General features: G+C 45.3%; 1 protein-coding gene across 1 annotated transcript; it reads left to right on the top strand.

The window, feature by feature from the left end:
• Positions 1-179: 179 nt before the first annotated feature.
• On the top strand, positions 180-14,916 carry LOC108078365 (membralin). The gene is made up of 13 exons (XM_017172187.3): positions 180-492; positions 549-631; positions 701-847; positions 906-998; positions 1,058-1,260; positions 1,328-1,493; positions 1,551-1,713; positions 1,774-1,831; positions 1,896-1,979; positions 2,060-2,192; positions 10,903-11,002; positions 11,365-12,034; positions 12,923-14,916. Exons 1-13 carry the CDS (start codon positions 355-357, stop codon positions 13,720-13,722), a joined length of 2,838 nt encoding a protein of 945 aa, XP_017027676.1. The 5' UTR covers positions 180-354; the 3' UTR covers positions 13,723-14,916.
• The last annotated feature ends 1,613 nt before the right edge of the window (positions 14,917-16,529 follow it).

Here is a 16,529-nt window from a genome sequence, read left to right as displayed (position 1 = left end):
TTATATATTTTAAATATATATTAAAGGGTAAAAAATTAAAATAATTATAAAAATATAAATTTATCTAAACATTTATTATTAATTTACTAAGTAAATAATAAATAAATCTATCGCTTTACTTCTATCGATAGTTTGCTGCTGGTATTTTGCAATATTCCACCGATGGTCACACTGAAAAAGCTGTGACCGACAACAACAACGTAAACAACAACAACATCGCCAAGTGATTTTTTTTGGCCAACTCTCCGATATTCAAGATACGAAAGAGGCGAAAACGGAGTTTAACGGATTGCGGAAGAGCGGCCTGACCACCAGACGCGGAAGTAGTAACCAAAACACAACTCGCCACCAGCCATGGCCGCGGTGCTGCCGGAGAACGCGGCCGAAATTGCGGTGGCCAACGCAATCAATAACATCAACGGGAATAATGCAAATGGAAATGGACGCAATCGGGTGCTGGCGGGCGGTGGAGGCGGCGGCGGTGGCGGACAGGTGAGTGTCCACATGCTAGAGCGGCACCCTTATCTTGGCCCTGTTTTGGCTTGCAGAACAACATGATGAACATGCGGGACCGCCTGTTCCATGCCATTTACTTTCGGGCGGCGGCTGCCTACGCGGAGCTGGTTCCACGGTAAGTGTCATTGCACCCTGTCTTATCTCTGCGGCTCTCTTATTATCATTATCTGTGTGTGTGATCCAGGAAGGTGCAGCTGACCATCGAGTTCCTACTGCTGGCCAAGGCGCTGCTGTTCTTCTTCACCCTCATCTACGTGCACAACGCGTTCATTAAGAATCCCTGCACTTGTCTGCAGGAGGTGCAGAACTGGCCACGCGAGGGAGTCATCAGGCAAGGCTTACTCCCTAGTCAATCCTTATTGCTAATTATCTGTACTCCTTTTTGGCAGAGTGGAGATCATACCCCATCTGGCGGAGAAACGAGCCATTTGGCAGGGCATCAAGCGGGATCAGCATATAGTGCGCTCTTTAAAGGATTCCTAGTGGGTAATCCTAGACAGTAATGAAGGATCATGACTCATGAAAGTCTCTACTCTTTTAGCTACTACGGCATAGGCCCACAAACCCACGAGAATCATAACCAGCTGAGGCGCTACGAATCGATCCTGGGCAGACTGGGCCTGCCCGTTCGCCCCACCTTTGCCTACAGCAACGAATCGCTGTACTACTACTTTGATGCCATCAATATACTGGACACCTACGACCATCCCAATGCCATACAGCTCAAGAACGAAGAGGATGATGGTGGGATTATGATTACGGGCGTCATACCAAAAGGAATTAAACCATTTTCTTATGTTTGTTCTTACAGAGGAGCAGTACATTGTGGAGTACTCGCTGGAGTACGGCCATCTGCGCCTGTCTGCTGCCACAAGGAAGCGCCTGCAGATCCCCGTGCTCACTGTCCAGCTGGATCCCAATACGAACAAGTGCTTCGGCGACGGGCTGACGCGCTATCTGCTGAAGCGATTGCTTGGGTAGGGTATTTGCTATCTTAATCTATTTCCTTAAATTAAAACCTGCTTTCTGCACAGCTATGATGACCTGCTGATGGCTTCTGTGAGAACCATTGCCGAGAAGGAGGAGAACAAGGGCTATCTGCGCAATGTGATCACCGGCGAGCACTATCGCTTCGTGTCCATGTGGTGGGCCGCCTGGAGCAGCTATCCCGTTGCCTTTTGTGTGATGCTTCTGTTTGTGAGTGACACTTCAATTCAATTAATTAACGATTAACACTAACTAAACTCTTACCTTCAGACCTTCTCTGTATCCATGCTGCTTCGGTACTCGCATCACCAGATCTTTGTCTTCATAGGTAGCTACAGCGAAGAACCTTGTTTAATTGAAATCCATTGAAAATCTGTTTTCCATCTCAACAGTGGACCTGCTGCAAATGCTGGAGTACAATGTGTCCGCCCGGTTTCCCATAGCTCCTTTGCTAACCGTCATTCTGGCGCTCGTAGGTAAGCTAAAGCCCTTGCGACTAATTAACTTTCATGGTCATTAACCCTTCGTTATCTCTGGCTCTCTCCCTCTGCTGCAGGAATGGAGGCCATTATGTCGGAATTTTTCAACGACACCACGACGGCCTTCTACATCATACTGATTGTGTGGATAGCGGATCAATACGACGCCATATGTTGCCACACGAGCATCACCAAGCGTCATTGGCTCAGGTGCGTACCACACTCTCTTAACTGGCATCCCCAAGCGCGTTTTCAGGAAGGCTCTCAGGTCGTGTTTGATTTTTATTTTTCTGTGAAATCGTCCGTGGCCCGAACAAATGACAAATTCAATTACATTAAGTCTGCAATCCTTTCCAGCATCAATGTCTGTATGTTGCTGCTGCCGTCGGGCCATAGATAATAGCATCCAGTCGGCATCTTGGCCCTCCCGTTCCCATAGCCGTCATCAGCACTTAACAGTTCATTTCGTTCGGTTTCGCATATTTTCCTTCTCCAGCGTATTTCACACTCCTTGCCCTGGCCAACCGACGACCGTTAGAGAAGTCCCGGTTGTTATTTGAAAATTAACTTGGCTTGCGCAAGCCTCCCCCGGGGCCAGGAACAAATCGACCAGTGGCCAGCCATCCCCTTCGCCTGGGGGCGGGCGTTGGGTAGTGTTCCCCACTCCCACACCCACACCCACGCCCACTCACACACACCAACACACAGACACCGGCAAACAGAGAATTTCATCACTTAAGTCAACAAGCGTAACCCAAGCGCCAAGCCACATCCATGTAGCTCCCAACCAACTGAGCCGCGCCATTAGCAAACATTTAAATAAACTCGCTTCTTCATAACACAAAAAAAAAGGAGAGGGAAATATGCGGAAAAGCGAAGGAAATTTAGAGCCCGGCTCATTCCCGTTCGATCGACATTAATGACTATGCACGTCAGGAAAGGACAGGACAGGACAACCCCATCGTTTCGTAACCCATCCCCAGTCCAGAAGCGTAGCTACTTTGCGGTTTATTACGCGCACTTTGCATAATTGAGAAGCGGCCGCCGCATAGAAATTATTTTTACTTTTTTTTCGGCAACTCGGGCATCAATTTCCACGATGCGCCGAAGGAGGGACCATCAATAATTCAAAAAGACACTCGAAAATTCCCTTTTTAGCGAACGTCCGTCCGCCGGTCCGTTCGTGCGCCTTGATTATGAATTCATGTGCATGCATCCGTCCTCAATCACTGCCCTCGCCGCCTCCTTGCTTGCGGTGTTGATTTTGCGTAATTTGCGCCGAATTAAATGGCTATCATTGCTCCCTGAAAACGAGGCCCACTCGCTTGGTCTCCTTGAAGACCACTTGTCGTCGTATTTATATTCATTAAAGATTCATCGACGCGAATGATTTTAAATGCTTCCGGCTTGTGTTTGCCCAGAGCTTGTCGCGGGATTGTTATGGAAATGGAAAATGGCAATGGCAGCGACAGCTGGGAAATGCCCAGGCGATATAGCCTCAATTAGCAGGGAGCTTTCGCTCGGTGTATGTGGGACAGAAATTAACAATTTATGAAGAGAATAAGGAGCACCCATAGAGATCCTTGTGACTCTCAAATATATACATACATATGCATCTCTAAATCGAGATGAAAAGGTAGTCTTGATTCCGGATGCCATCGATAGTTTCCATACGCACCGAGACTACTAATCTGCGGGGCTGGCTGGCTGATGTGCTGCTGTTGGCCAAAAGAAGTATCTTTTGTGTCTGCCGACCCTTGGAGTTTCGCATAACTCATCATTTGCTTGCCCCGAGATTGTCAAACTTTTTGTGAGGCAAAAACTTTTGAATGGAAAAATATCCAATTGCAGTGTGTGCGCCGGTTGAGAATCCTTTTCTGTGCAATTGAATGGCAAACAATATTCGATGTTTCGCCTTCGTCTAGGTAGCTAAAATATGGATCCAAGGAGGAGAGCTTCTCCTGGGGCAGCTGCTTGGTCCTCGCTTTAAGTGAAATTAATTCAGCAAAGGGTCTGCACTATCCATGTCTGTACTAGAATGTGAGTGCCATATGGACCGGACACTCCGCCGGAACCATAAATGCAGGCATCTGAGTTTTTCTTCTGCGTGTGTGTCTGGAGGGTGTGTTTTGTGCGGGGAGAGGGAAATTGTGTGTGTGTGTGTGTGTGTGTGTGCTTTCGTACGGTTTAATTTTGCTGTTATTGACTGCCCCGGGCGGTGAAAGGGGTTTCCGGGACTGTTTTTCAATACCCTTGCACTGGGCAATTATAGTTTGAGTAGGAAAACGTAACTCAATATATGTATGTAAATATTTATGAAATATCTAGAAGTTTTAAAGAAGAATTTCAATCGAACTTAAAAACATAGAATAAGATCTCTTATTGGCCATGTTCTTATCAAAAAAGGTCTAGCATATGCTGTATGACCGTTGAAAGCCACAAAAATGCGCAATCTTATAATAAGATTACTTAATAATACTATACTATATACTATCTATAATCAATGTTCCCTTTCGATTTTCCATTTATATGTAAGTTATATGGAAATTTCACAGCTTGCAAATTAGTTTTCGTCTTACTAAAAAGTTCTCAAATCATGAAGGAATATCTCTACATTTTCGCTCTCTTGAGAACTACAATAGGGAACGTGAGAGTTCCGTTTCAGCTGCTCTCTCAGAAAGTTTAGCATTTTGTCTCTCTGAATACACAATGAGAGAGAAACTTATATAAGATTCTAATAGGAAAAGGAATAGAAAGGGAATGATTAAAACGGTTAAGGAAACTTTACGACGTCAAATATGCTTTTGTCTTATCTTTTTTCTTTATTTTAATGCCATTTTTTAAAATAGCTTCTGTTTACGAGCTTGTGGCTCTTGTTATTCTTTTCAAATATGTTCTATTATTTATTCCTTCCTTAAAAGTTTACTAGACAGTATACATAACTGCAAGGTTATTCAAGTTATTCGCTCACCTACCTTAGGTATCATTATTTTTGAGAAAAATGACTACGTGTTTAAGATGTTAAAGAAACTTTCAAGTTTATTATTAAACTAGCTTAAAATGTAACTTTTACTTATTTAGAATTCCTGGTTGGGTATATAAAACTTCGGTTTTCTAAATATATAAACTCCCTCCTCTTGCTAGCTTCTGGTTTGGCCCTGCTGTTGTTGGTCCTGCGGTTATGGGTTACAGGGCCGGGATTGCTTGTTCTGCTGCTTCCTTCCTGACTTCCTTCCTGCCTGCTGGTGGTGGTGGTGCTCCTTCTCGTGATCCTTCTGCTCGTGCTTCCGTATTTGCCTGCCTGTTTTTGCGGTTAACTTGGTCTGCGAAAGGCAGGCAGTCAGCCAAGGCCCAAGCTCGGGCCAAAGCCGGCTGGCATTGAAGTTAGCATACAAGACAAACAAGCTGGCGGCGCTTTTCGCTTTTTAGCTGTGTCCCAGAAAGCCCCGCCTGCCGATCCCCGCTATCGCGGTGCCCCCAAACGGTATTAATTTCATTGCATAGACTAATTTGTGTACTTAAACTTTGCTAAAAGTTGCAATCAACGTGAATTGCAAATGGTTGAATTGCAGACGGCAGTTGGAAGCTTAAAACTGTCAAGTGGCCCGTACTCACAGCCGTCGAACGGGGCAACAAAACCTCTAGCCCCAGCTCCAGTTCCAACTCTAGCTGCTTCTGCTTTTAGACAGCCAACAACTAACCTTCTGAACTTCCTGTCAATTGCCTTCAATTCATTCTAATTGACTTTTAAGGGAGTTTAAAGCCATCAAAGGAGCTCCTGCCCTGCCTTGCCTCGCTCGGCTCCTCTTAATCGCCGTTTAACGAGGCCGCCAAGCCATCCCTAACTACCGGCTTCCATACGGCTGTGTGGAAAGGTGGAGCATAATAAGCCCCTGACACCCAACTTTCACCCCATCCCAGTAGCCCTTTCTGTTCGCGCCAGCTTCTTATTTTGCCCTGTGGCTTCTTGCGGCGCGTAATGCTTCTTTTGTGCTTAAATCTGGTTGCCAGGCACGGGGCAGACGACACGTATTAAATGAGCTGCAAACGCACAGGAAAAAGCTAAAAGAAACACCTGCCTGCCTGCCTGCCCGCCAGTTCTGCCTCTCCATTGCCCGCTGGCTACGAATCCTACTTGAGTCCTGCGCAGATTGTTTGTCGCACCGAGAAGCTGGCGAGGAAGCTGTTGCGCTAAGGCCGAAGGACCAGTGCTGTCAATGGCTTATTTCATTAAGCACAACAGATCGGGCAAAGTGGAGGGTAAACGATATAAGATATTTGGAAAATTTAAAGACGTATTTGTATATTAAAAGTTAATCACTAATTTATAGCTGTTGTTTTTTTAGAAAGAGTGTTGCATAAAATGTCTTTTATTATACAGAGAAAAAACTAAAAGTTAAATGTTGTAAATGAATGAACCAGTTTATATCAAATATAGTCCGCGTTCTGCTCTCATTCTCGTTGCCTTGATCATCAGTTACTCATCTTTGTGATGGTTTTAATATCGCTTCCTTTACTCGTCGTTTTGCTCTCAATCTCGTCGTCTTCACTCGCGGCTTTGATTGCTCGTCTATTGTCCAAGCTTTAAAATTCAGAAATGTAATCGTTAAAGATCAGATTACCGAGCAGTGACATATTTGGCATACTTTCATCCTAAAACCCCTTAAACCAAGTACACAATCTAACCAGAATCAGGACGAATTGACAGCACTGCTAAGACATCGCCTTGGCGGCATCAAAGAGCAAAATGCCAGGCACAACTCCTGGCTGGAAGGGGTGAAAAGGGGTCAGGTCGTCGGTTACAGTAGCGCGCCTCAAGTAGCTACCTTCGTCTCTGCTTTCGTCCTGTTGTTTACACGCTTGTTACGCTAACAAACACACGGGCCATAGCTGTGCTATATATATATATGCGTTCATATATATATTGGGACCAAAAGACCATATAATATATATATTCGCTTGCCATTGTTGCCGCTGCTCGGTCGCAAAGGTGGCCACGGTGTCGGCGGGTTAGCCTCAACGTCAACGGCATCGGCATTGGGAACCATGGTGAAGAAGGCCCCGGGAAATCGGGGGAGAGTGGGAGGGGCAAAAGGCGGTGGCATTTTCCTTACGCTTTGCACTCCTTTGGCTGTTTTCGTGTTGATTGAGATCATGTTACGCAAAGTATAATTGCGTCAAGTTTGTTTTTCTGCCATAACTTTTGTCCAACCGAGCCGAGCGTCGAGCGACGAGCAGAAGTGGCCACCCAAAGGGGGGAGGGTTGGGTTGGCATACTCTCCTGGCCGTGTCCTGGGCGTATCCCCTAACCGAGTGGGTGTTGTTCAAAGGTGCAGTTGATGAGTGTTCATAACGAGGCAAAATCGCTTCATTGTTATACGCTGCCTCCTCCTCTGCCGAGGCCTGTCAACTTGTGTGTTTGTGCTCCGTTTGTTTCAGTTTCAGCTTGTTGTTTGTTTGCCAACATGGCGTATGCGCAACGTGCCTTTGTCTCCTTGCTGCTGTTTGCATACGTATGCGCCAACTCTGTTCCAATTTATGCATGAAAATGGGTCGTTTTCACGCATTTAGAGGCAGCAGCAGCAGCAGGGTCAGTGAGCACATAGTGTTTGCCTTGTAAATACTTCAGTTTTTTTGTAATATTTCAATTAAGTTTCGAGTTGCATTCGAGGGTCTTTTCCCCCACCTAATCGAACTCATAATACTACTCATAACGCTGCTGTTCAGAGCACTCACGGCAAAGATATGCAATCCCATATGCAAATGCTATTAAAAGCAGCTACACCAGCAAAAGTGCTTACAAGCTCATTGAGCACTTTAACTATTACTGGGACCCCCTCGTTGCTGCTACCCTGTTTGCTGGCAACAAATAAACACTTATGACGCAGATCGGATCACACACCGTCGCTGGAGGAGCCGTCAGAAGCAACAGTGCAGGTTTAACCGAGGTGCTTACTTAACTACACTCCTCCGACTCAGTCTCAATGCCCAGACACATGCAACAGTTGTCCTATTTGCCATCCTATACTGCCATCTCCGCCCACTTCCGCCTTCGGTCTCCCTCTCGGGTCGAAGGATATGAAAGCCAAACAGTATTTGCCTGGCGCACATCCGTCCTGCCATCCGTCGCACACTGGTCCAATAATGGCTGCGAAACTGAATATGGCAGTGAAAGCTTTGTGAGAAAAAAACAAGAATGTTTTTAATTAAAAATGGTTTAATTCTGATATCTCTACGCCGCACTGCAGCAGTCTGAAAAGTGCGAACTTCACAGAGAAAAAGCCTTTGCAGTTTGTGTATTTTTGTATTTTAAACACTCGATGATGATGAATAGTAATTGTATATTTAAGGAAATATCTTAGTACAAGCTCAAAAACGCATTATTATTTTCTAAAAGAACTCTTAAAATCAAAATACTTCATGTACTTATAGTAAATGTATTATATTAAAATCAAATGCTCTTTTTTTATATTCTTCTATTAAATAATTTAATTAGTATTGCTTATGTGAACTAAAAATAGATTTAAGCTAATACCATGAAAAGTTCTCTGTTAAAGGGATCTATCCTTCCCAAAACATTGTCTTTTAAGGAAGTTATCCACTAAAATATATTATTGTGTCCACTTTAAAGACTTGTCCGCTGTGAGGACACGCTGTTCGCCAGAGTCCTAGCCGGAGTATCCATATGATAATGCAGCCTGTCAGACAGGGATTTCGTCGCCGTCAGTGCACTGTGCCTTGCCTGAGGCACTGCAAGGCGCTGTGGTGTAATGTGGTATGTGGCAAGGATGAGAACGGATGAGTGGGTAAAGGGAGAGTGAGAGGGTCACAGTCACAGGAAAGGGTAAAGGATGCGGGGATAGCACAACAGGCGTGTAGCTGCTTGTCAACGCTACGCTACATTAGAAAAGCGAATGAAACGGAAACGAACGGGCGATAAGTGTTGTCTACGTGTCTGCAGCTCGCACTTCCACTTCCACATCCGTTTCCCCAGGACTCCAGGGGGGAGTAGGGGAAATTGAGGAAATTGCTGGCAAGCGATTGGCGGGGGATGTGTCCATAATGCTCAATGTGCTCGCTCCCTGGTTTGCGCAATGCCCTGGAAAGGCTTGCTAAATAAGTGTCGTGTGTCTTCATTTGTCGCCGTTGATATTGATGTCGGCGAAGAGTCCTAGAGGTTGTGTGTGTGTGCACAATCAACTCGAATTAAATTCAATAACATAACTCAATCATGGAACCCAAAAAAGAAAAAAAAACAAGCCGGCTCTCTAATAATAAATTAAAGTTGAATTCCGCCAAAGGACCGACCTCGGTCCGGTTGTCAGGCTCTGTCCATCCGGATGTCCCGTCGTCTCCCTGGTCCGGCTGTTTGTCCGCTCGGCCATGCTTATCAATGGAGTCGGCCTGGCTGTCATTATTGTTGCTTCTGTTGTTGTTACGGGCATCCATTGTGTTTTTTATTTGTTGTCTTTGGCGAGCAACAATTCAACTAACAGCGCCAGCAATTATTTATATTATTAAATCCTCTTGAGTGTTTTTCCTTGCGTCCTTCCTTCCGCTCCTCCCTCGGCTCCTTCCGCTCCTTCGGCTATTGTTGTTTCCGTTTCTAGCCGCGCGCTGTTGTCTTGGCAGTTTTGATATTTGTCCGCCTCGGCTACGGTTACTTGTTACTCTTATGTCATGGCCCCTGTACTCCCATCTATCCGCCACACGTCTGACCCATTTCTCCGCAGCTTATGCCCAGCCCCAAAAAACAAACTGTTGGGGAAGATGGGTCGAGGAAAAATAAAAACAAAAATAGAAAAACAGAAACCAATATGTTTTCGCTTTTTATTTCAGTCAGCTAAATACCATTTTGTCGAATGGTAATCATGATAGCCCCCTTCAGTCCTTGAAAAACATCAACCCCCCACGTGATCACCGATGTTTGATGAGGGTTTTTTTTTCGTAGGCTCAGACACCAATTTTTGACAGCTTTAAAGAAACCGGAGAGGAAAAAGATTGTTCATAGTGAATGTGTTTTGGTTTGCTAGATTGCTTCTCTCTGTCCTTAAGTGCTTTTGACACTTGTGAGGAAACTGGAGTGGGGACAATGTATCACTTAGCTATTGACAGAACTCTAAAATACAGCTCAATCCGAAAAATCATTCGGTTCTACTATAAAGGCGACACGAAAAAGAGTCCTTACAAGAGAGGTTTCTGTCGGAGTCAAGAAGATTTCTTGTGAATTCAGAGAAATTTAATGCAATGCTCTCTCAGAGAGCAGTTATTCATTGCTTGTAGATCACAGCAAAGATGCAAGGGAGGGTCAGAGAGAAGGAAATCGGTCTGAATAGAACGAAAATTTCTTTCCCATCTAAAGTTAGAGAGCTATAGAAAAGAGCAAAAGTAAGCGGTTATTTTGATTCTTTTTTAATTAGGTTTACGAGCAAACGATGTTTGGAGAGTAGATTTTGATATTTTTTATGTATGTATATCTTAAGAATATTGTGTCAAACTTTTACTTCGATCATACCAAATTTGATTAAGTCAGAGGTCATTTGGTTTTCAACGTATGAGTATCGCAAAGTTTAAAGTGTTCTCCTGAAAAATGATATTTTGTAGATTCTTGTAAACTAAATTAAACAAAAAATGTTCAAATGTTTTATTATTATATGAAATTTAACTGATTAAGCAAACTTTAGCCACAACAATTTCTTGAAAAGTGGCCCGTTCTGCACCAAATTATCTGGTAATGTGCACCAGCACAGTATATCAATCTTACCAAACCTGAAGAAGGACCCCCTTTGCTATTGTCACCAAAAATAAACCACATGAATGTGGGAGGCAAGCATCTATCTCTCTGCCTGCATTCGGCATTGGCCGATTGTTTGGACCTTCTTCTAACCTACCCATTTTTTTGTTCATTTCCTCCTCGCAGGTTCTTCTACCTATACCACTTTGCGTTCTATGCGTATCACTACCGCTTCAGTGGACAGTACAGGACGCTGGCCCTGCTCTCCTCGTACCTCTTCACACAGGTGAGTGCGGGATGTGCAGCCAAGCTGGATGGCTGGATGGCCTTATGGCCCCATGGCCATGGCGTAACCATGGCGAATAATGAATGCGTTATGCAACGGCGCTGCGACAATGATGGAAACGAACTCCGGCCATGTTTACGCCTGTCAAGTGCATGACAAATTGCCATTCTGGTGGCTGCCCCGATCCGCCAATGCCATTGCCATTGTGGCATTGTTTCCAGCCGGGCTGCTGGGGCGGAGGCTCACGTGCAGACCCGGACTTGGCTCACGTGCCCGGCAAACCCATGGCATAACGTCTCATCCTCTCATGCTTTAACCATATATCTGTCTGAGCTTGGGTCCTGCTTTTTCCCTTCTCGCAGCACTCGATGGTGTTCTTCTTTCATCGCTACGAGCTGCCAGCCATCATGGCCCAGCACCAGGTCTTCATAATCACACGCAACCAGGGGGCAGCCGCAGCAGCGGCGGCCGCAGCAGCAGCACGGGGTGGAGCAGCTCCAGCTCCGGGTGCTGCAGTCCAGGTGGACGCAGGAGCGGGAGCTCCCGTCGTTGGCCAGCAGGCGGCCATGCAACGTGCCCGTCTCATCGTGACGCGACTCTTCAGCCAACTGGCAGCACAGCGCCAGCAGCAGCGACAGCAACAGCAGCAGCAAAATCAGCAACCGGAGCCTCAGCGTGCACCTGGACCCACTTACGCCGTCGGCGTGGCCTTGGCCAACCTGAGACGACTGCCCGTGGTGGGGCAGTGGCTGCAGGGCCGAGAGCAATTCGCCACTGTGCGTCGCGTCTTCCTGGGACACGGCGGCAACGGGCGACTGATGCAGGTCCACCTACAGCGCATCAACGTGGCCGACATGCCGGATATCCAGGGCTTGCGCAATCAAATAACTGCGGCCATTGCGGCAGCAGGAACACGAGCAGTACCAGCCGCAGGTCAGCGTGCAGAGGCCACGTCTGATGAAGCGAGCGGGGCCAGCGATGCCACAGCAGCAGCAGGATCATCGCCGGGAGCCGGAATTGCAGCAGCAGCAGGTGAGCTTTGGCGACATTCCTGGCCTTAATTGAGTGGGGCCGGCACACTTCATTGCCTTTCACATTGAGGGCTTAAGCTCTTAACTTTTGCGGCAACCATTTGCATACCCTTTCAGTGGGCATTCGGCTTTGCATTAAAAGGATAGCAGTGAAAAGACATTTTTTATATTATATTAAAAATATGGCAATATTTATAGGCTCAGGGAATTGCCATTACGGTTTAACTTTACTTTATAATTTAAAGTCCATCAAGGTGCAGCATTCCGTGGGGTTGAGCTTCGTATAAGGAGTTTCTATAAGGAGTTAAGATCCATGAAAGATGACTGACAACTGCATGAGTGCAATCTCTCCCTAAGAAGCAGTCCAATTATAGAATATCCAAACTTCGTCTTGGCCTTGCCACTTGAATTTTTATCCCGATGGCAGAGCAGATTTCGTTGCCATGAAGTCCGCCTCTTTTCTCTTTTTTTTTGGCGTTGTGTGTGAAATCGTTTGGAAGATAAATTCAAATTTGAATTCCACTCGACAACCGGGCCAATCCCCTTTGCCTCCGCCGCGTATGTGAGTTGGTAACAACCAAACAAGCAATACAAATAACAGATTCAGTGGCAATAAATGCCAGCGAGAGCTCCTGTGGATGGAGAGCAGGATGTGGATGGGCGGCGCCAAGGAAGCCCTCAATTTCGGAGAGAAGAACATTCAATAGCCGGGGACCCAAAGCTGTTCTTTACGGCTGTCTGTGTCTGTCTGTCGGTCTGTCTGTATACAATAATCGTAATATGCATGAAATTATTTCTCAATTCGCAGGAAAATATTCACTGTAAATGTTTCGCTTGTCATTTCCTGTTTTATTTTCACTCTGCCTTCGAAATTCCCTGCATATTTCAGATGTCGAAACAAATCAGGGACGCAAGCAGCCGACATCAGCAGCAGCATCGGGCATAAATGATGCAGCAGCAACAGCAGTAGGCGAGACAGCAAAGGGAGCGGAAGCAGCTCAGGATAGGTCCGGTCAGGAGATGGAGCTCAAAGTGGAGCCAAAGAAGCTCCAGCCGCCGGATGGGGAAAGCGAGGCTGGCGTGTCCAAGACGCTGGAAAATCTAAATTCCGTTGCGGCGGATATTATAAATATGTCGGATAAAAGTACGGACAGAGCGACAGAGGCAGTGGCGCCCGGTCAGACCCTGATCCACACCCACGCCGACGTCCGGTTCCATCATGGCCAGCCAAAGGCGAGGCAATTAGAAAATAATTTGCCAGAGTTGCTGAAAGCATCATCAGGTGAAAAGCAAAGCTGCCCACTGCCGCAGCCAGCGCTCAGCATTATTATGAATGACCAGCAGCAGCAGCAGCGGCAGAAAAACAAACAGGACGAGGCCGAGGACGAGGACGAGGACGAGGACGGGACAGCGGCAACAACATCAGCAGCTGCCATGTCAAAACAATCCTCGGAGCCTGGAGCAGCAGAGGTAGGAGCTACAGCCGGGCCAATGATGGATGACAGGCAAACAGTTGATTTTATAGAAGGCGACAGCCCAACGTCGGCAGTAAATTGCCAACTCAATGTTGGCGCAGACCACAAGGCCCAGGAGCAGGGGCAGCAGCAAGAGGAGCAGCAGCTAATGAAAACTTCACAACATACATCAAGCCAAGTGACAACAGCAGCAGCAGAAACGGCATCAGAATAAGCCAGGCATTAGTGGCACAACCCCGACCCGAAAAAAAGCCCGATCCACACAACCCCAGCACCAATGGAGTCCCGAAAAAAAACCCAGCAAAAAGCCACAAAGCAAGATGTTATACATAAAGGAGCTAGTAAATTTTTAGATAATTTGTCTGGTGTACTTATGTCCGGAGATCAGCCACAGCTCGACGCACCGCCCCGCTCCGCCCAGGTCCGAATGTGTGTTTGTGGGTGGATGGGAATGGGGGAATGCATGGATGGATGGATGGATGGATGGATGGGTGGGTGATGAGGAGCGCCGTGTGAGGACGTGCTTTGAGCTCGGACTGAAACGAGAAACGAGGAGACGTGAAAGCGCGTAGTTGACCTGCTTGCACTAGCAGGCAAAGTCAGGATATATATTAATAATAATAATGTTGCTCGCCTTTTTAATTAGCCAAATACGTGAGAAGCCGCAACACATGTACGGATACGGCTACGGATACGGATACGGATACACAAACATGCACACCGCAAGCTAGTCGCTTTTTAAACTTAACTTCACTTTTTTTTCCCCTCATCTTTTGTTTGCCTTTCTTTTTTTTTATTGAGAAATATGCGTTGAAAATTTTTAATTAACTTTCGAGCTGCCTTTTTACCCGGACCCAACTCCACCTAGCACGCCAACCGTACGGACAAACAGCCGGGAGCTCTTCCGGCCGATAACCATGCCGATGCCTCCGCCTTCGTCTGCTCATCCAAAGCTAAGCGCCTTTTACCATTAATATTATGAAAATGCCATTTGTCAATTGTAATATAATTTTGTGAGGATTTTTTATTTGAAATTTTATCATGGTAATGCCACAAATTAAACACTGTGAATATTCATGAATAAATATCGTTGATTGTAAACACTATTGACCTCTAATGGAGTCAATGCTTTGAGGGAAATTCTTTAATTGTTTGTTTTCGTTTCGTTTATTTATGTAAAGTACACTGTGTTTGGTTTGAGATAGTGAGTGTGTCGAGGTGTTTCTAGGACTAATCTAATAAGCAATTGATGCCCGAGGTCGGTTTATAATTCTTAACTTTACACCCTAAACTTATATATACTAGTAGCTATGACTATTTGCTATTGCTAAACAAATAAAAATAAAAAAAACAATGTTATTTCTAAATGTGTATAAAATAAAGATACGACATGAATCAATGTCCATAATGCGTGTGTAATTGTTACTTTGGGATGAGGTGGAACAAGGCCAGCTGGACCTTGGTTTTGATTTCTAATGAGTCTGAAAATGGTTAGACCATTTGCATAAATGTTAATAGCCTGCCCTCGTCGGCTGTTTAATTTTTGACTGGAACACAAACAAATTATGCCGCCATCTGAAATTGAGGCTTGATTTGCATATTTCCGCCTTATAAACTAACCGAGCGAAACCAATTCTCGGGGTTCTCAGTGTTGATAGATATTGCTGGGATATAGATTTTATTGATGTTCAAGCAGAGGGGTGCTTCTAAAATATTAAGAAATCATCCCTAATGAGGGGATGTTTAACATTTAAATGTTTTCTTTTGCTTAAATTCAAATTGAAAGCATGAAATTATAGCTTTCAGAGATGGTAAAGCATTCTTTTCCAGGTTCTTACATGATTTTATACAGCATTACTTTGGTAAATTTGTCTTCTTGCTATCAAAAAGGATAAAAGAAAGCTGAGGTTTTATAATCTTTTAAAATGCAGTCCAAAAGTATGCTAGAAAGTGTAGAATTTAGAAACAGTTTGAATTTAATTGTAATCTCTAAGGATTTACATACTTAAACCCCTTTTAAAATATACATGTAATATTGTAGATTAAATTTCGAGTTACTTAAAAGGATTAAAGAGTATTGGAAATCTTTGCGAGAATATTTTTGAAACCTTCCTATGCCATCATTATCATTATTGATGGCTTTAGGTTTGTATTCTTTTTTTCCTCCGCCCAGCAAAAGTTTGCCGCAAAAATATGTAAATAAAACAATGCAAATTCGGAGAGCAGCGACTCCTGATGCTGCTGCTCCTCCTGATGATGCCGCTGCTCGTGCTCCTGCCCATAGTAACTTGTGCTGTCAGTGCACATTTCTTCCAGCTCGCTGATGTGAGCACGCCAAGTAACTTACAATAATAAACAGCGGGTCGTCGTCGTGTGTTCCGAGTTGAGCGACTAGCAGACAGCAGCGGGGACATCCATCGCCTCGCCAGGACGATGACGGAGTGGAGGTGTTCGGGGCCAGACAGCCCGTGACAGCCGGAGCATTCCAGAGAGATCCCATCAAGAGATGCCGATGGTCGAGGAGTTGGGGAAGACATACATATTTATTATGTCGCAAGTACTCGACGACTGCCTATATGAGCAACGTGAGCTTCCTTTGATTAACATCTTTATCAATATTTTCTTATTATTTGCTCATTTCATCAGAGAGGGAGCTGGGGGCAGGGGCAGCGCCGGCAACTTTTCAATAAAGGAAAAAGCTGGCAACTGACAGCAGTAAAAAAAAAAATATAAACAAATCATTTGCATCTCATTAATGCAAATCACACACCCACTCACACACATACCCCCCGCTCTGTGTGGGTGTGTTTTTAAAAGGCTTGTCAAATCCCCACTCCCAGCCAAAGCAACCCCGCGGCGGAATCTCTACCACGCTTTAAACCCAAACCTACCAACCTCCGACTCCCACTTCCGACCCCGAGAAACCCCCCAAGGAAGCTGTTAATCAGAAGTTAAACAAAGTGGTGCCTACTTTCGAGCTGTGATTACAAGCAAAACATTTTAATTGGCTCTTTATATATA

Source organism: Drosophila kikkawai, chromosome 2R (genome assembly GCF_030179895.1).
Source record: "Drosophila kikkawai strain 14028-0561.14 chromosome 2R, DkikHiC1v2, whole genome shotgun sequence".
In the NCBI taxonomy this organism is placed as follows: domain Eukaryota; kingdom Metazoa; phylum Arthropoda; class Insecta; order Diptera; family Drosophilidae; genus Drosophila; species Drosophila kikkawai.
This window is presented reverse-complemented; position numbering and strand designations above follow the sequence as displayed.

Bases quoted from the DNA above. Each gene is read 5' to 3' on its own strand.
- LOC108078365 (XM_017172187.3), top strand. From the start codon at position 355: ATGGCCGCGGTGCTGCCGGAGAACGCGGCCGAAATTGCGGTGGCCAAC. The intron at 493-548 runs GTGAGTGTCCAC...TTTGGCTTGCAG, and splicing joins GCGGCGGCGGTGGCGGACAG to AACAACATGATGAACATGCG. The intron at 1,714-1,773 runs GTGAGTGACACT...TCTTACCTTCAG, and splicing joins TTTGTGTGATGCTTCTGTTT to ACCTTCTCTGTATCCATGCT.